Consider the following 26,663-nt stretch of genomic DNA (forward strand, 5'->3'; position numbering starts at 1 on the left):
TAGTCAGGCCCTTCGAGGGGACATACAATTAGCTAGTATTTTTCCGCTCTCGCTATCGGATCATAGCCTTGTGGTTCTGGGACTGCACTGGGCCACCGAGGGGGATGGTTGGCGCAAGTGGTATTTCCCGGCAGCTCTGGTGCGAGATGAGGAATCATGTAATTCAGAAAAGGGGGTGGTGATGAACAGAGTGTCTGAATTAAGCAGACCACTCTTACCCAGTCCAAAGATCAGGGCTTGATCCATCACCGTTTTTTAGCTCACTGCACCATCCCAGCTTAGAACTTGGCTACATGCAAATTAGTCTGTTCCTGTCCCAGTGCATGATGGGAACAGGGCAAACCAAACTACCAAGCCAATTCTTATACTGGGAAGGAAACAAGCTTCCGGGGACCGGTTTCTGGCATTTCAGCCGTCGTCGGCCCGGCTTGCTTGAATCCTGATGGTGCAATGAGCAAGAGACTCACATCTGAGTATACCCTTCCACGCTTATGGTGGACAAAATGATTCAGAAAAGGGGGTGGTGATGAACAGAGTGTCTGAATTAAGCAGACCACTCTTACCCAGTCCAAAGATCAGGGCTTGATCCATCACCGTTTTTTAGCTCACTGCACCATCCCAGCTTAGAACTTGGCTACATGCAAATTAGTCTGTTCCTGTCCCAGTGCATGATGGGAACAGGGCAAACCAACCTACCAAGCCGATTCTTATACTGGGAAGGAAACAAGCTTCCGGGGACCGGTTTCTGGCATTTCAGCCGTCGTCGGCCCGGCTTGCTTGAATCCTGATGGTGCAATGAGCAAGGGACTCACATCTGAGTATACCCTTCCACGCTTGTGGTGGACAAAATGATTCAGAAAAGGGGGTGGTGATGAACAGAGTGTCTGAATTAAGCAGACCACTCTTACCCAGTCCAAAGATCAGGGCTTGATCCATCACCGTTTTTTAGCTCACTGCACCATCCCAGCTTAGAACTTGGCTACATGCAAATTAGTCTGTTCCTGTCCCAGTGCATGATGGGAACAGGGCAAACCAAACTACCAAGCCAATTCTTATACTGGGAAGGAAACAAGCTTCCGGGGACCGGTTTCTGGTAGCTTGTTTCCTTTCTGGTGAAGAATTGGCTTGGTAGTTTAGTCTGCCCTGTTCCCATGATGCACTGGGCCAGGGACAGACTGATTTGCATATAGCCAGGTTCTGAGCTGGGATGGGGCAGTGAGATAAATAACGGTGATGGATCAAGCCCTGATCTTTGGACTGGGTAAGAGTGGTCTGCCTAATTCAGACACTCTGTTCATCACCACCCCCCTTTTCTAAATCGTTTTTGGCCACTATAGGTGTGGCAGGGTATACTCAGACATGAGTCCCTTTCTCACTGCTCCATCAGGATTCAAGCAAGCCGGGCCGAAGACGGCTGAAATGCCAGAAACCGGTCCCCGGTAGCTTGTTTCCTTTCTGGTGAAGAATTGGCTTGGTAGTTTAGTCTGCCCTGTTCCCATGATGCACTGGGCCAGGGACAGACTGATTTGCATATAGCCAGGTTCTGAGCTGGGATGGGGCAGTGAGATAAATAACGGTGATGGATTAAGCCCTGATCTTTGGACTGGGTAAGAGTGGTCTGCCTAATTCAGACACTCTGTTCATCACCACCCCCTTTTCTAAATCGTTTTTGGCCACTATAGGTGTGGCAGGGTATACTCAGACATGAGTCCCTTTCTCACTGCTCCATCAGGATTCAAGCAAGCCGGGCCGAAGACGGCTGAAATGCCAGAAACCGGTCCCCGGTAGCTTGTTTCCTTTCTGGTGAAGAATTGGCTTGGTAGTTTAGTCTGCCCTGTTCCCATGATGCACTGGGCCAGGGACAGACTGATTTGCATATAGCCAGGTTCTGAGCTGGGATGGGGCAGTGAGATAAATAACGGTGATGGATCAAGCCCTGATCTTTGGACTGGGTAAGAGTGGTCTGCCTAATTCAGACACTCTGTTCATCACCACCCCCTTTTCTAAATCGAGGAATCATGTAAGGCCCTACGCAAGGCGATTGGCGATTTTTTCCTCCTTAATCCACCCTCAGACACGTCGGTATATACCACGTGGGACGCGTGCAAGGCCTCTTTACGGGGCACATGCCTCGCCCTCAACGCGAACCTGAATAAGCTAAGGCGCGAGGAGAGGGAGGCTCTGGAATTGGAACTGGCTACTTTGGAACAGGCCCACAAGGCGAACCCCTCCAGGGTGACCCTACGCCCCCTGACGGCGGTCCGAGGGAAACTGAGGGCCCATTATAATAACAGGACGGAATTTACTCTTTTGCGACTTAGACGTACCTCCTACTCCCAGGGCAACAAGATTGGGCGCCATCTTGCCCGGCAGCTCCGGGACAAACGCGAAAAAGATTATATCGGGGGTATTCGCGATCAGGCGGGCTCTGTTCAGCATAGAGATGCGGACAAGGCGGCCATATTCGGGCGCTTTTATGCGGCACTCTACTCGAGTGACGCCCTTGATCCCGGCGCACAATCCAAATTCCTGGAGGGCCTGTCTCTCCCGAAGGTTTCTAGGGAATGGAACGAGTCACTATCCTCCCCCATCACTCGAGAAGAGGTCTTGGATGCCATTAAAGGCATGAAGCTGCACAAGGCCCCCGGGCCTGACGGCTACACGGCCCTCTTCTACAAAACGTTTGCTTCTGAAGTATGCGACTACCTAGTCTCCCTCTTCAACGCAATGGCGGTTGATGGCAGGACCACGGATTCTATGGCTGAGGCACTGATCAGTATTATTCCCAAGCCGGGGAAGGATCCTACCCTTTGTACATCCTACCGCCCGATAGCGCTTCTCAATCTGGACGCCAAACTGTATTCCTCTATTTTGGCGGGTAGGCTGCAGGACCTGATGCCTGCCCTGATCCATCCTGATCAATCGGGATTTATTAAAGGCAGACAGACCCATGATAACCTGCGCCGCGTCATACACCTCATCGAAAAGGCGGAGCGATTCCGCATACCCGCAGTGCTAGTAGGGCTCGACGTAGAGAAGGCTTTCGACCGCGTCGACTGGGGGGTTTTGCACCAGACACTAATAGCCTTCGGTTTCTCGCCTTCTTTCGTGAGGATGATTGAGGCTAACTACAGTGGCCCTACATCCCGTGTGCTGGTCAATGGCCATAGATCCGCGAGTTTTCGTCATTCCCGAGGGACACGCCAGGGATGTCCCCTCTCACCCCTTCTCTTTGCTCTTAGTATTGAGCCATTGGCGTTGGCGGTGCGAGAAAATGAGAGGATTCTAGGACTTCCCTTTACGGGCGAGCAGCACAAGATCTCGCTCTTTGCGGACGATGTCCTGTTGTCTATCAGGGAGCCGGCGCTGTCGCTACCGCATGTCCACTCAGTGCTCTCTGCCTACGAGGAAGTGGCGGGTTTCAAGGTTAATTTCGATAAATCCTACATCCTAAACCTGACCCTCTCGGCGGGGGAGGTGCAACTGACCAGGCTGCTCACTCCGCTTGCTTGGGCGTCGGAGTCCTTGCTCTACCTGGGCGTGCGGTTGACTTCCACCGTGAATGCCCTGTTCCACGCTAACTTCCCTCCGATGTTATCTTCCGTAAAAATTGAGCTGGAACGTTGGAAGCCTAAATTCATCTCGTGGCTGGGCAGGATACACGCCCTTAAAATGGTGCTCCTTCCCAAACTGTTGTATTTATTTCAGGCTTTGCCTATTCCGATAGGGCTAGACTACTTCCGCCGATTGAAGACCGTGATGCTGAGGTATGTCTGGCAGGGCGGCCGAGCACGGCTTCCATTCTACATCCTGAGGCGCCCACGCTTAGAGGGGGGGGGTTGGCTTTCCGGACATGCATTTGTACTACAAAGCTGCCCAACTGAGGGTCATCGTGGAGTGGTCCCAACAGATGTCGGAAAAGCACTGGCTCCACATGGATCAGAGCGTTGCGGGCCGCTCCATCTGGGATCTGGCCTGGAAGCCTAAGGCAGACCGCCCCAAGAATGCTTACATTAGCACCCCCACGAGCACGGTGCTGAAGGTATGGGACACAGTAAGCGGTGATGACCGTTGGACCACGTTCCCGTCCCCATTCACCCCGATTCACTTCAATCCGGCTTTTCCCCCGGCCCTGGCGGAAGGTCCCTTTGACGCTTGGAGGGAGGGTGGCTGTAGAGCCCTCACCCACTTGTTCCATGGCATCGAACCCCTCACTTTCCACAACTGTATGAGGGACTATGGTGTCCTCCCGACGGAACGCTTCAGACATCTCCAGCTTCTGCATTGGGCGACGTCACCTGCCGTAGTAGACACGGCTACCAGACCCTTGTCAAAATTTGAGTCCTTCCTTCTTCACACTTCTACCATGAGGGGTACGATTTCTTTCCTGTACAAACTGTTATTAGACTCTGCCATGTCACCGTGACCGCGATATCAAGACCATTGGGAATCCACACTGGGGAGGGACATTTCTGCTACCGAATGGCAGGCCTTATGGAGAGATGTGACAGCGCACAATCACTCTACTGACCTCAGAGAAGCACATATGAAACTCATCTTTGATTGGTACCTATATCCCTCCAAATTACACCGCATATTCCCGGCTACTTCAGATAGGTGTTGGCGGGGCTGTGGGATGTTGGGAGACTTTAACCATATATGGTGGGACTGCCCCACCATCAAGCCGTTCTGGGCTGAGATTCTATCCCACATTAAGGACATCTTGGGTTACCCGATTCCGAACTCCATGGACTTTGTCCTATTAGGACTTAGGGATCCGCTGCTTGAACACCAGACTAGAGCGGATAAGCGTGTTATGTGGTTGTGTTTGGGTGCGGCCAAGATGAGTCTAGCGGCAGCGTGGAAGTCCCCATCTACCCCGGCTATTTCCTTGTGGCATGCCCGACTGTGGCGTCTGTTGAGCATGGAACGTCTCTCTGACATCTTCCTGGGGAACTTTAAGAACTTTATGTACAATTGGCGCTCGCTTGTGAGATTTCTGTCCCGAGGTTTACCTTCGGCTGTATGCCCATCAACGTTGCGATCTCTCCATCTCTTCCAAATTTAATCTCGAGAATGTCTGTATTGCTTGGTATGTTTGCTGGTCGCCGCCACTGGGGGGAGGGTGATGTTGGGGATGGACGAGGGTGGGGGATAGTTGGGGTAATTGTCTTGTGTTCTTCTTCCTTCTTTCTCTCTCGCTGCGACTAGCTATGCCTAGGGAGGACTACTGGCCATGAGCGGAGTTTGGGCGGTTCTTTCGACCTAAGGGGGCCTGTTCTGGACTAGAATCTGTATTGCCTGTGGACTATGGAGCCCTATCGCCCTTCCTCTTTGGATGCGTCCCTCCCTATTTTTGCGCCCCCTGTGTGGGGTTTCGTGGCGGTATGTCGCCTGTCTTTCCCTTCCCTTTCTGATTCCCCTCTTACTGTTTCCCAACCCCTTTCTATTTTCAACTGATATACTGCAAAATAAAAAAATTTAAAAAAAAAGTAATTCTTTATTGCTCGATTATCAAAAATCATTGCAATTAAAAACAATAAGATTATGAGTAAAAAACAGATACTTTTTCATTTTTAGAACTTAACTCTGATTCAGACTGTCGTAGATACCGCTTGATTTGTATAGGGGGTACAAAATTAGCTTCAGCGAATCTGCAGATTGTTTTTTTGGCAGTGCCCTTGCCGAAATAGTTGAGCCTACTTCATTCATTAAGCAGTTATACTGATGTCCTCCAAGAGATGATAGACTGTGGGTAACCCCGGACCTAATCCTATCAGCCAATTAGGCCCCAGGTAATCTCTGATTGTCATGTCCCTGTGGGGCAAGCATATGCTTCATAATTGAAATTGGTTCAGACAGTGTTTGTAAATGACAATTTATTTTTCCAAGACTATTTTCTTCGACCGGTTTGCACTCTTGTCAATTCTTTACGATAGTCACAATCCCACTTCTTGAAAGTCTCCGATTATCACGCTGCGATGGGTAATACTTCTCCACCTTGTAAGCATAAATGACACACCAATTTTCTAAAAATGGCCTCCATGAGTGGGCCCCTATCCAAAGCACTCCTTGTTGGGGAGGGATCCAGGATTTTTGTCCTGGAGTCTCAGGGATCCCTCTGAGAGAGTCCACAGCGACAAGGGAGTCTCTCAGAGCGGAGGCCAGTGTTTTTACCTCATTACCACTGGGAGCACAGCACCGTGCACCGTGACCCGCGCGTCCATTGGAACTTTTTGGACTATGTCCTGCTAGGCGGATACTATAACCTATCTGTATGTACTGTGGTGCTCGAGCAACCTCTGGCCGACGACCGGTGCAGCTGTCCCATACAGCTATAGGGGAGTTTGGCTGTGGTTCACCCCTCGGCCTTCACCTACCCAGGCGGGCATCAGACAACATTTTTCCTCGCCAGTTGTGCCTCCTATACCCTCCCACTCCTCCTCCCTCCATTATTCTCCTCTTCCTCCCCCATTTCTTCCCTCTCTCCCCTCGCCCATTTGTTTTCTCCTCATGATTATGCTATGCCTTTGTACTCCTGTAATTCCTGTAATGACGCTCCAGTAACTGATGTAAATTTGTAACCATGTTCTGAAACTATGTTTTTCCTCATGTTAAGCGCTCTGATACCTGCAGGTCTAGCCAGCGCTATTTAACACCCAATAAATAAATAAATCTAATAATGCAGGCAACAACAGTAACACTTGCAGACTCTTTTTTTAAATTCTATTAAAAGGCTCTGAGTCTGCATCTGTGTCTTCAAAGGGGAGTTTAGATGATTTATCTCGACAAAATCATGGGGAATATCTGGACCTTTATGTAATTGGTCCTGCCTTAATAAATTCTTGTCACTCCGGTTTAAAGATGGAATAACAATACCTAGGTTTTGCCAATATATCTTCATTATTCCTAGATTTCTCCAGAGCCTTCCCCAGCCTTTTTTAGCCCTTTTCGTTAAAGCGAGGGCACCACTAGTTACATCACCAAATAGCGTAGAGTTTAAAACTTGGTTATCATTACCTATTACAGAAGAACATTCATCAGTACCAATATTTATATTTAACCCTGAACTTACTTCTACCTTCTGTTCATTCACAGCCAACCACTAACTGTGTACGGTAGCCCCACACACATTGCTTGTCCTTGTCTGTGGATGCATATAAAAAATTAAAGGACCTTCTGATTTTGGTTGGACAACTAGTTTCTTAACTTCATCAACAAGAGACCCTACTATATGCGGAGTTTCCGACACTTTGTGTACATTTGGTGCAAATGTGCATTTAGTTAATTGGTTATTTACATCAGATTGTGCTCTAACCACCAGGTTAGTTAAGTTGTGCATTTTCTGTCAATCCCGCTACATATACTGCTAGGGTATTCAATAAATCCACTTGAATTTCAAGTTTGTTACAGTGAAATTGTCTCCATTGTACCCAGCAGATTTTGCCATATTCCTTTGTCCAAAGAGCTTTGTTGTTTAGGGGAACTCTCTACTGCTAACGTGGGGACATCATATTTATACAAAGATGAAAGATCTACAGAATTCAGGGTGTTATCCATTTGGTCAGACTTCCCAATCTCCTGGACAGAATCTCTAAAGTTAAATTTTTGGGGGATTAAAGTTGGTTGTAAATCAGAGTATTGGTCGCACTCTCCTATAGCGGGGCCAAATGGATTCATACTGATGTTTTCCTTTAGTGACTGATTTAAATGCACTGCCATATTCTTACAGACACTTATGTTCTTAGATAAAGTCGATTTGAAGAGACTATAGTTTAGTTGCATATCATTCAAACAAATGACAGATACTTCTCCATCACTTTTATTTTACATGACTATGATAGCCAATTACAGCCTGCGCTACACCTTCCGCCTTCGAAGGATGGATATTTTGAACAGATAACATTGTTTGTTCTATTGACTTGTCTGATTAACAAGCAGGACATGATCAGGCTCCGAATGTACTTGGACCTCAACGACCATTACAAAGGGAGTTCCCACTCTTGGGATAGCAGTCGTTTTAAACATGGGACACACTTTTCAGTACCTGACTCACTCGCCTTCAAAGTGTACACCCCAAACATGACACCCCTCTTTTAGCCAACTAGTGCGTGTCCTGTCTGAACGTCACAAGGTGCCAGTGGGCAAGTAATACCCTTGGTGGCAAGTTGGATACCTTTAAAGCTACACTGAACAAACGAGTACATTTATTACAATTAGAAAACGGTGAAACTTTTATTTTGCACCCGTGTTAACACATACAAAAAGAGACCTTTAAGCTATGCAATACTTACAGGAAGGTTTTCCACACAAGCTAAAGATGTTTATTCTCCTCACACTGTTATTCTGCATAGCCCGTGCTTAAACAAATAAAATAACAAGCATCAAAAATGCAATAGGTCTCGCCTTTTATTAAGTTAAAGCCATTTGCTTTGCTATACAAAACCATTAGCAAAGCAAATAGCTTTAACTTAATTAAAGGCGAGACCGATTGCATTTTCAATGCTTATTTAATTTATTGACTAGGCAGAGATTTACATTTAGCAGGAGAGAAAGGAGAAGATTGTTCAACTGTTTAAAAAACAGTTCTCAAATCCTTCAAAAGGGGATGAAAAAAATATTTTGAAAATCCACATTTGGAGAGTGTGGGCTCAGACCTTTGCACTGAATCGAATGCTCCTTTATAGGTGAATATCGTGACATGTTACTTTAAGGTGAAGACCAGAACAAAATGAGTCGAACAGATATTTAGGCCGAACAGATATTTGGGTCGTACAACTTTAGAGTAAGCTGTGCTTTATGTAATCACAACCTACAGCTGTGGGGCGCCAGTCCCTACTGGGAAAAACTGTGCCTGAAATGAATGGTTTGGCCACTTTGTTTTTTCCTTCGACACTTGTTATGCTTCAGATATATTGAAAACAGGAAATGGTTAATCTAGCAAAAGTGAACTGGACCTCTGTGGTACAATGCAGCAATCAATGTTTATTAATATTGTAGACAATGTTACCCGAATGACAGTAATAAAACAATACAGCCTACAGGTTCCTCTATGGTAGCATATATAACCTTTTGATTTGTTTTTATATTTTATGCTGGATGTAGCCACCACAGATCTGAGTAATCGCACATAAATTAAGTAGATTTGTTTCAGACAGTAGAATGAAGGCATGTTATAACTCACAAAGACACCGTGTCCATAAAACATGGTTTGCAAGTTATGAGTAATGTTATTTTGGTGAAGTAAGGGTGTTAATTATTGGAAAGATGAAATGAAATCACTGGCCTATTTATACATATAGTGAGAGAAAGAACCCTCAAGAGCAAGGAGGAGTGAAACAGTGTGATAGGAGTAGATAAAAAAGAGGAGGCAGAAGAGTGGGAGGACAGTGCAGAGGTAGAGGGAAAGAAACAAAACATATCTGCATTGGAAAATAACTGTTGAACATTTATTTAAGTTAAAGTTTTCGCTTTAACATGCAATGTTTTTGTGCTTCAGTTTTTGCCCTAGATTCGCCTGATGAAGTGATTTGTTCAAGCAATTGTGCTGCAATGGACAGACTAAATAAGGTATGGTACCGTTGTCACAGAAAAATATGGTGTGCATACATTTTGTTAGCACTTCTGATGTTTACTGCATGCTGATTTCTCTGCAGTGGAATTGGCCAGTGTTAAGACCCTGAATCACTTTGCCCTTCAGATGGACATTTTAAAATACTGTGAGGTCCCCTTTTACTGAGAAATAGAAGCGAGGTAAACAAGGGTACGCTTAGACCAACAGATGGAAGACAATGGCTCAAATGGTCGCAGATCTCCCCAGATGATTTTTTCCGTGAAGTAAGAGAATCCTGCGTCACTGAAATAGCGCTGTGTACCTCTCCAGGTATCTCCCCGGGTGAGGTTATTAGTGCTTATAATATTATCTCCATTAAAGTCGGTGAACTCTTAAGTGCACCGGCTCTTAGTGAAGCTAAATCTACCCCTAGATAGTTTGATTCAGCATGCACCCAAGCGGCGAGAAAGCTGAGGAAGGCCTTGAATGCTAATCTGAGAGATCAATCCCAGGTCAGAGTGTGTCGCAAAGAGTACAAAATAACATTGGCAAAACGTGTCCTGAAGGAGAAGGCCTGGAGGGAGTTGATTGAGTCGAGTACCCTTAGGAACAGCTGCAAGTTTTGGATTATTGTTAACAGACCGCTCTTTGAGCATGAAGTAGGGGGTGCACTAGGTTTGAATATTACTGAGGAGGAATGGGTGCTCCATTTTAAAACTATTTTTGAAAGTACGGTGGAGCAAATATGTCAGACAGGCCGTGATATGGACTCGCCTGTAGTGATTTTAGTGACCTGCAAAAAAGCCCCAGGACCAGATGGTATACCTCCTGATCTTTTTAAGTCTGATCCAGTATTCTGGGCGCCGGTCCTTGTAACTGTGTTTAAAGCAGCGGCCATGAACGGTTGCCCCGAGTCCTGGGCTACCTCAACTATAGTTCTCTTCTTCAAGAAGGGTGATCGTAATAGGACTTATTGCTATAGGCTATAGGCCGATCTCACTTCTTGATTCAGTGGTCACGGTAGTTGGCCGGGTACTTTTAGAGCGACTGTCTATATGGGAGGAGGAGCACAAGATAATTTCTGTCCAGTTTGGATTCCGCCCTGGTCGGTCAACGTTGGCCCAATGCCTTAACTTAACCATGTTACTAAGCAAATTTACTGTTGTGCATTCTGGTACTGTCTATCTTGCCTTCATGGACTTGTCATCCGCATTTGATTGCGTGAATAGGGCTAAACTGTGGCAGTCCATGAGTGGTATGGAGGTAGATAGTAATATTGTCAACTTCATTGAGGGCCTTCATAGGGCCACCAAGGCCAATGTGAGATTCTCCCAGGACCTGCGTGTTTCACAGGACTTTGACATAAAGAAAGAGAGATGTACGGCAAGGCTGCATTCTGCCCCCGTTTTTGTTTAATCTCGATATCAATGACCTAGATAGTGCCTTACTAGCTACGGGAGTAGATTATCTGTATGAAGGGCAATGTGACCTCCCTGTTTTATTATATGCGGATGACACCGTTCTTTTATCAAGGCTGCTAGAGGTCTGCTATCCTTTTTAGACACCTTCTCTAACTTTATGTCAGAACGAGATTTATCAAGTAATAACTCGAAATCCTACAAAATGGAGGTGGGGACCCGTCCTAAAAGAAGTTTTCAATTCAGAGAAGGTCCAGCCAAAGTCCCCTGCACTGACGTCTTTTCTTACCTAGAGGTGTTATTGGATGACCGAATAAAATTGGGGCCACTAATCCATAGGTAAAAAGGGGACCTGGCCCGGGTGAACGCGGCCATTTTCAACTTCTCTTCTAAGCTAGGTAAGAGACCAGTAGTAGCCATGTTGAAAATCTACCAAGCAAAAAATGTAGCTATAGCTAGCTATGGAAGCGAAATCTGGGGGCATAACTTGGTAAATTTATTACAGATGGGAGAGAATACTTTCCTGTTGTCCCTGTTGTGTGTCCAGCGTGGCCTGTCTAATTTGGTGGTCCACGAGGAATTGGTGGTGCCCTATTTAAGTGACTTTCTGGCATTGCACCCCCTTGTGTTTTGGTTAAAGTGCTGGATCAATAAAGAACTAACTCATAGCCACCTGATCTTAAAAGAATGTATGTTCCTTGATAATGCATTTCGAATACTGTGGCTTAAATATATTAAAAATAGCTTTGAAGAGTTAGGGCGCACTGACCCCAAATTGATTGTAAAAAAGGGTGGTGACAATTATCAAATCCTTCGGTAGTTCAAGGAAGCTGGAAAGGGAAGAGCGGGAACTGCATAAACCGAGTGTCTGCATATTTTTATTGCTTAAAACACTCCATCTGAGGATCCTTATCTCCTGGGGTCTTTATCTACCTATGAGCGCTTTTTATTTACCAGGTTTTGCCTGGATCTTTTTCACCTCCTGCTTGCAAGTCCAAGAGGGTGCAGAGGAGGTCAATTGTCAGCACCCTGTGGAGACGACGGACAGTCTCCTCAGGATCTGCTACATTTTATGCTTCTCTCTAAATTGTATGCCGTACCTCGAAGGTACTTTTTAGTCCCTATTTTAAAAAAGGATGAATTTTAATCAGGCTCGCCTAGCTCTCCTGTACCTCCAATTATTGAAGGCGGACTGTATATTCTTCATTGTTGGTTATTTAAAATCCACTGTGAGAACTAGGGCTTGTCTGGATAACTAGCTATTTTATTGAGGATCCATCTAAGAGATAAATGTCTATGAGGATTAGATTACCCATGTGGGGCAGAATTATTCCAAGGGGGATACTGCTGGATTTTGCACTGGGCACTTTATTGCTGAGATTAGTCTGGGAGGTCCTTTTTTCTATTGGCCAGTGAGTCTCAGATATCAGCCGGTTAAAGGAGGCAATATAAGTCAATAGATCCTGCCTACCCTGCCGCAACTTCAGAAGCTCTGCATCACTCGCCTGCATGAATGCATGTTTGGCGAACAGACCCCGCATCAGTTCCTTGAATGCTGAATAATTATATAGTACACGATCGTCACTTTCTACTAAGGGAATAGACCACTGAGCAGCGTTGCCAGCCAAATAAGATATCGTGAAGGCGACTTTTGCTGAGTCATCGGGGAAGGCACTCGGTCTGCACATAAAGTGAAGCTGACACTGGTTCATAAACATCCCGAATTTGTCGCTATCCCCTGTGAATCGCTCAGGTGGGGCTAAAGGTACAGTAACAGGAGAATTCACTGTTACAGCTATGGGATTGCTACCACCAGCCTGACTTTGTCCTGACGCACCACCATACTGAAAGGTAGCAGGCTGTAAAACCGGACCAGACCCCCTGTGTTGCAACTGCTCTCTAGCCCTCACCGCCACTAGCTCTTGTTTTAGACCCACATTCTCTTGCTGTAAGTCCTGTACCTGAGCCTGCAGTGTATGTGCTGCCCCCATTATGTCCTGCATAGAGGGACCACCCGTGCCCCCACCTAATGGATTTCCGTCCTCATCCATGCTCGTCCGGGCAGTGTGATTTAACGTGGGCTCGTTATTCTGTAGGGATCCACCGGGCCGCGCACTGCAGGAACGTAGCATGCACCAATCCCCTCTTCCTGCCCACCAGCCACTCACAAGATACCAACTATGAGTGTGCCAATGAACCCTAAAAGAGGGTGGTATTAAGAGGAGACACCAAGTCTTCCACCCTGTATGTAACGATAGGACACAGCTCCCTCCTCCACGCCTCTGCACCTATGTAAAACAAAAGGACACACACTTCACAGTATATGTACTACTTCACTTTCCCCAAGTCAATAACCATGTCCTGCCATGACATTCACAACCCTTTGCGCACACAGAAGGATACAAAGTTCCCCGGGGGGAGTACTACAGTGTGGAGAAGGAATTCGGTGGGTTCCCTTGTCGGAACTAGAGAGCCTCACACACCCAGAGCGTTAGGTGTGAAACACACCCTGACTGTAGGATGTATATGATATATTGGCAAAACCAGGCATTTGCATACTACCCCATGACCTGTCACACACAAATCAATCCTTCCCTTCCATACCCTACAGGTATACCTAACAGAAAGCGCTGGCCTCACGGGAGCACGCTGCGAGGCCCGTGTTACTCTCCCCTAGGGTAAGAACCTTCCTTCTATTCTCCTTGGAATGGGTGTGGCTTTGATAGATTCGGCTCTAAACTTCAGATTATTTGCACTCTGGTTTCTCCATTGAGAGATAATAATCGCGCCATATCTAGACCGGTTATGTAGGGAAATTCTGAACCACCCAGTTACTGGTATGAACGCCTTCCCTGCACGCCCCCCTCACTCCCCACAGTGTGGAGAGCATTCACTATAAGTCACCCCATATCATCTAAATGTATAAACGCAAAATTGAGATATGACTTGACTCGCTCTCTTTTAATCATTTTTTCCTCCTCCATTTAGGTCGCTTAATTAGAGCAGGACCTCCTGGCCCTCTTTTGTCACCGACCTAGTGAGGTTGTCTTTGCTTTTTACTTCCTGAATGAGCATAATATCACTTGTGTAGTACTTTGTTTAGGTCCTGACCAATCGCCGTTTGCCGTGAAACATGTTGACCACACCAGGGGGTTGAGTTAGTGTGCTGTATAACTCCACAGTGTCTAGCTCCCCTCCCACCCCTTTTAATCAGGGAATCAGCCACGTCAATAAATCCTTTTGTGGACTGCTTACCATTTTTAACACTCACTCACTTTGCACCGACTACACTTCTTCTTCACTCACACACACCATCGGCAAGGAACAAAAGAACTCCGCCAAAAGAGTGCCTTTGGGCACTCCGTCAGACATTGCAGTGCCGGTCTGACGAGGAGCAGTGAGCCGATGATGAGACTGGACATCCTACAGTCAGGGTGTGTTTCACACCTAACGCTCTGGGTGTGTGAGGCTCTCTAGTTCCGACAAGGGAACCCACCGAGTTCCTTCTCCACACTTGTAGTACTCCCCCCGGGGAACTTTGTATCCTTCTGTGTGCTCTAGACTAGGACATGTACACTGGACCCCATTAAATATCGTCCTTTCACTGTTCCCCTTGTTGTTTCAAATTCACAACCCCCTACCAGTAGTTAGCGCAGGCTCAGCTTCGTAGGAACACCAAGGAGCATGTAACATGTAAAAACGACAGGTCAATTTTTAAGTCATTTCACCAGAACGACAAGGGTGTACAAAAATAGGTGTCCATCGTATGATTTCTTCGTGTAATGAGAGGAAGGGAAGAGGGGAAAAAAGGGCACACAACAATCAAATAGCATGTACCAAAAAAAAACCCTCTGAGTATTCTTTCAGGTCGCAAAGGGCAAGGGATAGAAAGAAATCCACTCGGTATATCGAGTAACCCAGCTTCCGACCACAAAGCTGCAATCGGAATGACCCAAAACGTCACTTCCGCTCACAACAAGGCGAAGAGAGAACCAAGTGAGGACGCGCGTAAACGGAGCTTAACGCTCTGTAAACACCATTGCGTCAATCCTCACCCGACCTCCAACAAAGTAATAGATTTACTCGAGCGTGAACGGGAGCCCCCGAACACTGAAGCTCAAACACGGAAACTGGGAAGAAACAAGGGAGGGGAGGGAAAGCGGGTAAAAGAACGGGGCAAACCTGACTATCTACAGCTATTGCGGGTAAAGGAAAACAAGCCAGGGGTCCAGGGCAGGAACAGAAAAATAATCCTCATGAGCCCGTGAAGAATGCAAGGAAGGTCAAAAAACAGCAAAAGCCAGCTAACAACAGCAACCAGGAAATCAGGAGCCCATACAGAAGGCAATAACGAGCAAGAAAATAAAGGTAGGACCATATTTTATCCTACTGCCAGCAGGTCATGTGATGTCAGTACATGGTTACTGAAAGAGGACTAGCCACCAATCCTAACATAATGATATTTGTTAATATTTTATTAGGATTTGTATTTTATGGAATCATGTTCTTTTTTTTATTGTAATTTGGATCTTTTGTGACTTTTGTGGTTTTATCTATGTGAAACCGAATAAAGTTTATATTTGATTTGATTTGTAATACTGCACTATGTCTTTTCCTCTTTTAAACTTCTGACTGTTTAGTAAAGAGGTACATTTATCTATTTTAATTATTTATTTATATTTTTTTAGATATTTGCACAGTTTTAGTAAAACGTTTGCATCTTTTGTCCTTGTTTCTCCTATTTCATTACTTGAACATTTGCAAGTTGCAAGTTCATACATTCTTACTATATTTCAATTAGTCACACCAACAAAATGATTCAACAAGGACTTATAATACAGTTTTCATGAAATTCAACACAATTACGCCAATGAAGAAAATTAAGGTTCTTTTAATCTTAAAGGCTTTCCCTCAGTCCAGCCAACACGTGTTTCGTCGATTGGGCGGAAACCCACGACTTCATCAGGGCTGGGAAAAGATACAATACAAAAGATATATTGGAGTTGCGAGATACAATTATCTCATGGTTATCAAACATACATTAGGTCATCCTATTTACATGAAAGCAAGTAGGAGATAACATTATTCATGTATATTTTCATGCAATATAATGCCATACATTAGGGGAGGAAAAGGGGGGGTATGGGAGTATAAGTCATCTCCCTTAGAGAAACGGGTGGAGAGATCGCAATGTAAAGCGATGAAAAGAAAATAGAAACCCCACAGTTCGTGATAGTTCAACTTGCGTATATTTTGCTATGATAAAAAATCAATGGATTTGTGCTCACCCCAGTATTCGTCAACCTGTTTTGTGTTCATTTCCCTGATTAATGGTGCCGGGTCATTTAAATCATTCCAGTTCGTGTATTAGAGTAAGTGCTCTATTAAAGTCATTAAGATGCTGAGTAAATGAGTACTCAGGCTTACCTGATATCAATTTCTTCTGGACTTATGTGCCTAAAATGACCAAGTTGTAAGGGATATTGAGTTTCCTACTTGGTCCACATAATGCCTCAAAATTATAACAATATTATATTCTAGAACCGTGCCAGTAATAGAAGACGTACCTTCTGGCTGGTTATATTTCCGGCCCAGCCTTATGTGGCGTGGGCAATCCTTTCTTGTCAGATCTTGGTCTGTGTTAATGCGGACGCTAAAATCACAAAACGAGTATATTTTGTACTACTCCGGTCTGTTAAGGAGACATATATTTGATTCAAGTCTTGCCAATGTAAGGTATGGAGCTTACCTTCAGATCGGTAACTCTTAATGTTCTCCGTATATCGGTAATAATGATATGATTCCGGAGTATATATAAACAGTAGTAGTGTCCTTCCTCCAGTGATATTAGTGGAGTGAAGTTGCTTCCCGCTGCCAAAATCAAAAACACAGGCTCGCGTTTAGTATGATTACTATTTACCGTAACTCAGTTGCACTCGTAATCATGCTGTGCCTGACGGACCCGTTGCGTATGCGGTGCTTACCTCCCAATACTATGGAGTCCTGGAGCGGCAAAATCCCACCAGTGTATCGAGCGGTCTTCCGTATTTTGGAAGTCAGCGTTTGTGAACCGGAAGCTAGTACATATACCTCGGCCTCCCTATCCGGTTCACGATTCAGGTCTGGCGGTGGTATATGACATCTTAATCCGCCATATTTGAATGGTGATCAAAATCTAGAGAGAGCATCATATTCCTAAAGTCTCCGTGCATCGGTGCTCTTAGTTCTATTTGAAATTACGTGCAACCAAGTGCCTATATTCAGAACTAAAAGTGCATTAATTATACCAGTGAAGGTAACTTCGTAGTGTCGAAATAGAACTGTGGGGTCAATGACATATTATTGTACATATATTACAGAACGACATATATAACATCACAGTTTCATTTTCCATATATGTTATCCTAGCTACAAGTTCCTCAATATTCTATTTACACAGTAGTGAATGTTTCAAATCGGAGAGTTGTGTGACATTGACAATCTTAGCATATTAATACATTATTTTAAACTTGTAGTGAGAGGGTACATTCAGATGTGTGATGGTAAAATCATTTTATACAATTCAGTTGTGATTAACACATCCATCTATGCAATGCTGTAATTGTCAGCATAATATTCCATATCAGTCACCCAAGTAGTAATGCAGTTCCTGATCTGAGTTCATGCCGTACTCTACCGCACGCATAGTCAAAATCCATGACGCTTCTCTGCGTCTCAAGGCCAATTCTCTATTACCTCCTCTTGGATCATTTTTCACCTGATCTATTGCGCAGAAGCTAATTGTTTTGTGTTTGCCTTGTTTGGGACATTCTCTGCGTGCGCAGAGAAGCGTCATGGATTTTGACTATGCGTGCGGTAGAGTACGGCATGAACTCAAATCAGGAACTGCATTACTACTTGGGTGACTGATATGGAATATTATGCTGACAATTACAGCATTGCATAGATGGATGTGTTAATCACAACTGAATTGTATAAAATGATTTTACCATCACACATCTGAATGTACCCTCTCACTACAAGTTTAAAATAATGTATTAATATGCTAAGATTGTCAATGTCACACAACTCTCCGATTTGAAACATTCACTACTGTGTAAATAGAATATTGAGGAACTTGTAGCTAGGATAACATATATGGAAAATGAAACTGTGATTTTATATATGTCGTTCGATAATATATGTACAATAATATGTCATTGACCCCACAGTTCTATTTCGACACTACGAAGTTACCTTCACTGGTATAATTAATGCACTTTTAGTTCTGAATATAGGCACTTCGTTGCACGTAATTTCAAATAGAACTAAGAGCACCGATGCACGGAGACTTTAGGAATATGATGCTCTCTCTAGATTTTGATCACCATTCAAATATGGCGGATTAAGATGTCATATACCACCGCCAGACCTGAATCGTGAACCGGATAGGGAAGCCGAGGTATATGTACTAGCTTCCGGTTCACAAACGCTGACTTCCAAAATACGGAAGACCGCTCGATACACTGGTGGGATTTTGCCGCTCCAGGACTCCATAATATTGGGAGGTAAGCACCGCATACGCAACGGGTCCGTCAGGCACAGCATGATTACGAGTGCAACTGAGTTACGGTAAATAGTAATCATACTAAACGCGAGCCTGTGTTTTTGATTTTGGCAGCGGGAAGCAACTTCACTCCACTAATATCACTGGAGGAAGGACACTACTATTGTTTATATATACTCCGGAATCATATCATTATTACCGATATACGGAGAACATTAAGAGTTACCGATCTGAAGGTAAGCTCCATACCTTACATTGGCAAGACTTGAATCAAATATATGTCTCCTTAACAGACCGGAGTAGTACAAAATATACTCGTTTTGTGATTTTAGCGTCCGCATTAACACAGACCAAGATCTGACAAGAAAGGATTGCCCACGCCACATAAGGCTGGGCCGGAAATATAACCAGCCAGAAGGTACGTCTTCTATTACTGGCACGGTTCTAGAATATAATATTGTTATAATTTTGAGGCATTATGTGGACCAAGTAGGAAACTCAATATCCCTTACAACTTGGTCATTTTAGGCACATAAGTCCAGAAGAAATTGATATCAGGTAAGCCTGAGTACTCATTTACTCAGCATCTTAATGACTTTAATAGAGCACTTACTCTAATACACGAACTGGAATGATTTAAATGACCCGGCACCATTAATCATGGAAATGAACACAAAACAGGTTGACGAATACTGGGGTGAGCACAAATCCATTGATTTTTTATCATAGCACAATATACGCAAGTTGAACTATCACGAACTGTGGGGTTTCTATTTTCTTTTCATCGCTCTACATTGCGATCTCTCCACCCGTTTCTCTAAGGGAGATGACTTATACTCCCATACCCCCCCTTTTCCTCCCCTAATGTATGGCATTATATTGCATGAAAATATACATGAATAATGTTATCTCCTACTTGCTTTCATGTAAATAGGATGACCTAATGTATGTTTGATAACCATGAGATAATTGTATCTCGCAACTCCAATAAATCTTTTGTATTGTATCTTTTCCCAGCCCTGATGAAGTCGTGGGTTTCCGCCCAATCGACGAAACACGTGTTGGCTGGACTGAGGGAAAGCCTTTAAGATTAAAAGAACCTTAATTTTCTTCATTGGCGTAATTGTGTTGAATTTCATGAAAACTGTATTATAAGTCCTTGTTGAATCATTTTGTTGGTGTGATAGGTTCTGTACTGAAAAACTTTAATCTGTGGATTACTGGTGGGTTAGGATGACAACCCATGCCTAGGCACCCAACGACATATATACTCATCACTGTAGATATTAGCCTATAAACTGTGAAGCGCCAATTCCACCAAGATTAGTCATCCTTCTTATCTTCATATTTCAATTAGTATTAACAGTAAAGACAGTGTGGTAACTGTGAGGGCTAGTGCCGATTGATTTCTCCTCTTTGCCAAGACCGAATGTCGGATAGCTGTACAAGGGAAGTAGTCTACTGCATGGCTTCAGGTACAGAGCTGGAAAAAGTTTAGTTGCATAAGAGGACGCTCAAAAGACACATGAATACAAAAGTACACCTCAAACACTTACCTATAGTATGCAAATTGCAAAGCTGTTTCTGAGGGATACTGGGGTGCCTTAGGATTAGACACCCAACCTGCCCCCTTCAACTTCCTATCAGAATGATAGTAGTATGCATTTTCCAGAGGTGCTAGCCAAGAATTGCAAGTGTAGAAAACCTGTGTGTTCCCTGCTTGCAGGGTAAGCGCTCTGTAAGACCTGTCGGTGTTCTAATATTGCATGTCATCTCACCAAATGGCAAAGGATGTCTTGTGGTGATGTTTGTTGCTGTTTCTCATACGGTCCCCATCTTGGTGGTAGTGAATGTCATATTGTGGTTACTTGCTGATACTTGGTCATCATCTTTGAAGCATTGTTCTGAAACTATGTGTATTTCAATCATGGCATAGTGTGGTTAAGTGTATTGGTATATTCTTCTTCTTTGGCTGTATGATGTACATGATTGTGATCATACTGCTGAACAATTACGGTTTTTATGGTGAGGAATAGAACCTGGCCCAACATATGACTTTTTTATTGGATGTATGTCTCTCTTGGCCAATATTAGTTTATTTGTTGCTTTTTAAATTCTTTGTACTTTGCAGGGACCATGTGTATTGCCCACCTTTAATGTGTATATACTATAGAAGTGCTATGTTACATAAGAAAATAGAGGGTGATGGATGCGGACATTTGCATTACTTCCACTTCTATTGTGCTTTCCATTGGTAGGACGAGTAGCACCTTCAGTTTCCAGATAACAATTTTGGGAAACATTGCAACGAAACATAAAACGTATAAAATCTACATGTGGAGTAATTTCACATGTAAAAAAGATAAACCTTGTGTTTTGAAAATCTGTACCACTGTGCCAAGGTGTACAATTTTCACAAAGTTGGCACTTTTTTGGGTGGATTGCAGTCTGATCCATGAACTAGCAAACCAAGGTAAATGGCAGCAAATTTTCAAATTTTGCAAGTTTTTTTTGCTAGGTGTATCCTGATGAGGCATACCTTTACCTGTATCTCCTGTGTGCTGTTATGCCCATGGAACATGTTTGAAGATTTTGTGGCACAGATTATGATCATTGGTTCTAAGGAATCTTTGGATGTGATTTTGGAAATGAGAACAGCCCTCATACTATATTGTACACAGATGGCAGCCCTTTATGCCCATTGTCTAAAAAATAGAGTTCTGCTATCAGAATTTCACAGACGATAATTTCTTATTTTCTCTCTGAGGACTTCGCTGTCATTGCCCTACCACTTTTATTAGGTACCATTGAGATGCCTACTTAATTGCTGTTTCATTGTGCTGTGATATATTATAAATAGGTGACTGGTGCTGTACCCTGTCATTACCAGGTGGTTGTGTGTTGTCCTTTTCACACTTACATGTTTGCAGTTTTAGCATTGTAACTTAGACATACAGAAATAACTGTGTTGCACCAGTGATGCTTTGCTCTCAGGTGATATATAGTTTGTCATGTTTTGGAGTCACCTGGAGGATACGTTGAGTACTTTTGTGTATGGGCATCTCATTACATATGGTGCAACATGTGCCACGTTAGTTCCTCCTTAGTGCCCAGCATGGTATTCTTTCCTGCTGCTGCAAGCTATTATGGTGTCACTTCCATAGTTGGTGCATTTTCCTTTGGTGTACTTGGTCACAGAGCATAATAGGCTGCTTCTCGAGTAGAACTTCTACTTGAGAAGAAGCAAAATCAACTTGAAATTGAATTTTCAAGTAACTGTTCAACTAGAATGGACACTTTAGGTAGTTTTTAGCACAAGAACAAAATACATTTATGTTGTTTAACTTTTTTTAACAGGAAGTGCCACAGAGGTTGCAACTTCCTTTTCCTGTCCTGAAGGCTCCTCCTAGTACTTTGTCCATCCCTTCGTAACTTTTCATTTGGATTTTGAGGGGAAAGGAACACTCTCTTCTTTGTCTGCAAGACCTGCTCCATATTCCACTAGAATTTCAAGGATATCTTTTTGAGGAATCAACTTTTGGATACGTTTGTTGTTTGATGGTGGGCTTGCACAAGTATTACATTTTACCTTTTCTGTTTTTTCTTTCATTTTTTAACTTGATTTTGGGTGACCAAAAGTTACGGAGGTCACCAATTATTTTTTAACTGTTTTAGTTTTTTTTTTTAAAAGGAAATGTTTGCACAGGTTTAAGAGGGCTTGGGCCTCGTTTAAAACTTTTGGCCAACAGCCATTTAGTAGTCGGGTGCTTTGCTTTTGCTGTAGGCCTGCATGTTTTTCTTTGTTGCCCATGCCATTGCCCTTGAAGGCAATGTGGCAGGTGGCCATTTTGTAGACTTCATGCTTTGCTTTTGCCATAGGCTGGACAGTGTTTTTTGTTGTCTATGCCTTCTCCCTTGGTGGCCATGTGCCAGTCTGCCATTTTGTGTAGCCAGTGTGTTCCTTTTCATTCACTTCTAAAACATATTTTCCAACGACATTGATAGAAGAGGCCTATGCCTTTTAGTTTTTTGTTAATTTTTTTCTTTTTTTCTGATGTGAGTTTATTGTGATTGAGGATGATAGTATTTTGTATGTTCAGTGTATGTTCAGTGTTTTTTAAAGCATAGGATTTCTCATAGTTCCTAGGAGACATCAGCAATATTTATTTTCATTTATTTGACTTACACCTCTGGCGTGCCATAGGTGCACACCAGAAATAGATAGTTGGTGCACAAGAGACATCTCATACAGTACAGCCAGAGAGAAGGCCATCACCGACGCACGCCAGCTGAGTCCTCCTCTGCTTCTGCTAGTGCAGCTAAATGGCAACTACCATAGCTAAGTCGCTAAGAGCTAACTTGAAGATGGCACAAAAGAAGGGTGTTCCTGCAAGGAAAGCAGTCAGTGAGGAGAAGACGAAGAAGGATATTGCCACTACTGGTGTGTGGCCGCAACGTTTTGACTGGTGTACCTGCTGCACCCTCCTCTGGTCAGCAAAAGGCTTAGAGCAGCACTCCTGCATCATCAACAGCACATCATCAACCTAAGGCTAAGCCCAGGCCCATGTATCTCAGCGATGCAGTCATCACGATGAGCAGTGAGTAGGCACTGGTTTTGTCTCAGCGGCAAACTATTACCCAGTCATCGCAGGAAAGTGGAACAGGAGTCTCAGCCAGCAACAGTTCTTCCAGAAGTAGTAGCAGAACAAAAGATGCAGATTCCCGTTGAGGAAGATGTTGCTATTCAATTACTGTCTTCACAATCTCCAGCAAGAAAAATAAAGGCTACTACATCATCTTCTCCAAGCCCTGTTTTTGATGACCTGGACATAGATTGAACCCTGGCCAGGTCAGAGATCCTCCAAGAGACAAGGGAAGAGGAAAGTTCCTGAAAGTTTTAGAATTATGGAAAGTGACAACGAAGTGCCAGTGATTGTCTGTATGGAGGGTGGCTTAGAGGACGCGGAGATGACCCCTCCTATTCAACCTGTTCTGAGCGATGAGGTGCCACCACCACCGGCTTCCATTTTTGAAAGACCCCCCCCCAGTCAATAGCAGTATCTCCCACTGCCATAGATGATCTATAGTCTATAGAAATGCAAATGACACAACCACTTGTCTCCAATTCTTCAGGCATTGGCAGTACACACTAAATAGTTTCTCCTCCCCAGTTTGGGACTATGTTATGATTAATAAGCAGGAGGATAACATTGTAATATGCCATGCAAATGTTTATCGAGGTGAGCCAGGTTCAGACTACGATACTGGAGCCCAAGCATCTCATCTGATAAAACCTCACACAATTCTATGGGAGGAGTGCCTTAAAAAGATAGAAGTGCCTGGTCGTTGTGGTGGTGATGAGAGAGGGGAAAACAGCTGAGTGCACAGTGATAGAAGAAGAAGGTGGTCATGAGGAAGAAGAGGATGATGGAATTATACATAGCACCCCTGCACCCTGTAGTGTGGCTGCATCACCTGCATCTACAATCTCCAAATGGCACAAGACTCAGATGCAGATACCTCCGCCATATACAGTGATTCCCCCAAGATGAACATTGAGTCTTCCACTTCCTGGTTCTCTTTGGAAGTCGCCTGTGCCAGTGGCACCATAAAAGAAAACAATCCAAGCTACTATTTCAGATATGTTTAGGCAGGAGGGGCCATACGAGCGCAACCACCCAATGGCACGTTTGTACAGCGTTAAGCTAGCTAAAATATTAGTGCTGGACCACCTCTTCCCTTATTCTTTTGCAGAAGGAGTGGGATTTGGGGAATTTGTGGAGGCCATCTGCCAGAAATGGAAGGTAACCAGCTGCACCTACTTTAACACAGTTGCTCTTCCAGAGATCCACCATGATGTGCTACAATTGGCTGGCCAAGCTCTGCAGCAGAGTGCTGTTCACACTATTCATCTGACAACAGACATGTTGACCAGTTGTCAAGCAACTGATTACATGTGTATCATTGCACACTGGATCTCTTTGTAGAGGGTTAGGCAGCAACTATCTGCAGGTCTCTGCACTGAAGAACATTTTAAGGGCGTTCGGCGAAATTGAACAGTAGTGATGTTCACCATGGAGAAATCTGATACGGCTCCAAATATCTGGAAAGAGTATAGCAGCAAGGTGTTCGAATTGGCATTGTTGCCATTGACAGTAGCAGTAATATATCAAGGCCATGAAAGAAGGTGGGTATTTCAGGTTCCTCTATTTAGCGCATTGCATCAACCTGATTGTGCAGGACTTTCTCAAAAAAGAATATATAGTCAGCAACATACTGGCCACCTGCCGAAGAATCTGCATTAACTTGAGTCCTTCTCATAAAGCCCAGAAACAGTTGATCATTCCGAGTGATAATAGAGTACAGGTTAAAGTCCTCCTACAGGAGGTAAAAGACACACAGATGATGGACGAAATGCAGAGCAAATCAAACACACTCTCTTACTTACAATGCCACCCCATTTAGACCCAGCCATGTGCAAATCAGTCTTGACCCTGTGCCTCATGAAAACAGTCCAGCCCGAACTGCCAAGGCAGGTCCTACCTGGACTGTGAAGAAGCATCCTGGGACCGGTTATGGGGCACCAAAACTGATTTGCATATGGCTGGATCAGAAATAGAATGGCATGGGGAACAAAAAAAAAAGAATTGATTTAGGCCCAGATCTCTGTACTGTGGTAAATGTTTGACATTGTGCTTCATACTGTCCATCAATTGTTCTTTTTGCATTTGTCACCCCTCATACAGGGGGCCCCATCACGTTGGAACTTGACCTACTACATGTTGTAACATTTCTTTGAGCAGTACAGACCGATCACTGATTATGTGCTTCAAAGAGGAGAGGATGCAACTGGAAAAAGCATTGTTCATGGAGATGGTCAAATGGAGGCTAGTTAAATGCCTGACATTCAAGCTACTTCCTTTTGAGGTTCTCATACAGAAAGCTGGCAAGGAGGACAGTACGATGAGCCAAGCAATCCTGTTGTTGCATCTGCTTCAGGACCTGTTGAAAAAGGTGTTGCATAGGCTTGCCGGTAAGAACGAAGAAGCACATGAGTTGGTTCAGAGTTTAGTCCTTTACTTGGCTGTTTATAAAATGCTTCAAAGAGAAACTATATCCTCCAAAGAGTACATATGTGCAACAATACTTGATCCATGGTACAAAAAAATACAGGACAATTTCTCAGAAGAGGATGTTTTCTAATATAAGACTTGGTTTGTTGACCAAGCGAGAGATCTGAAAGAAGAATGGCTGGAAGTTGGAACTCAGGTAGAAGTTGTGGCATGCAGCCTTCAACCTCCAGAGAGGGCAGTGCTGTTGCCTCTCAGCCATCACCATCATCACCAGTAGCAACAACAGAAGAATCTGGGCCAACCTCTGCAATAGCTTGGTTTTAAGTGGCAGGGCTTAAGTGTGATGCAGGGGCAATGGTAACAGAAATCGAGCAAGCTTCACTATCACTGACCATTCAGAGGATTGCCCAAGACTATCTGGATGACCCAAAAGAGGTCTTCCTGAATTAAAATTCATAGGTCTGTTAATATGGGAAGACACAACAAAGTCCATAGCTCAGCAGGCTGGCAATAAAGTATCTGGCTTGTCCATTTGCCAGTGTGTCTTCTGAGCATGTGTTTAGTGTAGCCAGTGCAGTTGACACAGTCAGAAGGACCAGTCGCTTGCCTCCAGATGTGAAGAGACTGACCGTGACAAAAATGAGTCAACACCTAACACCGCATTGCATTGTTCCTGAAATTAGCACAGAAGGAAAATTATGTTGATTGGTTAACACCTTCGACACTCATGATGAGCTCAGCTTGTCATGCAGTGTACTACTGGTACACTGATGACGAGCTGAGCTCGTCATGAAACCATCATTTTGGATCATCCCCAGCACAGCATGGGAAAATGCCTAGCATCGATGTGGTTAAGACTCTAGTGCTTTAGCTGATTAAATTCTTGGCAAACCTCTGACTAAGCTGGCAACAAAGAACTTTCATATTATCTTCGAACTGCTTTTCAAAAAATGGTGGGATATCGAAGAACATTTATTTATTTGGTGTCTGACTTATGCAGCTCCAGTTATTCACATGTATGGAGTAGAGTGGACCAGTGCGCACAAAGAAAGCCTCTCCCATTAGTTTCAAGG

At 44.1% G+C, this 26,663-nt stretch overlaps 1 protein-coding gene across 1 annotated transcript in view; it reads left to right on the top strand.

The window, feature by feature from the left end:
- Positions 1 to 26,663, top strand: part of ZPBP (zona pellucida binding protein) — a 1,007,890-nt gene that overhangs the window by 539,953 nt on the left and 441,274 nt on the right. The window contains exon 6 of the mRNA XM_086964982.1: positions 9,500 to 9,570. Within this exon, the coding sequence (XP_086821108.1) occupies positions 9,500 to 9,570 (71 nt within the window). The remainder of the gene's footprint in view (positions 1 to 9,499; positions 9,571 to 26,663) is intronic.

The sequence above is a fragment of the Lissotriton vulgaris genome, chromosome 4_1 (assembly GCF_964263255.1).
Source record: "Lissotriton vulgaris chromosome 4_1, aLisVul1.2, whole genome shotgun sequence".
Taxonomy (NCBI): domain Eukaryota; kingdom Metazoa; phylum Chordata; class Amphibia; order Caudata; family Salamandridae; genus Lissotriton; species Lissotriton vulgaris.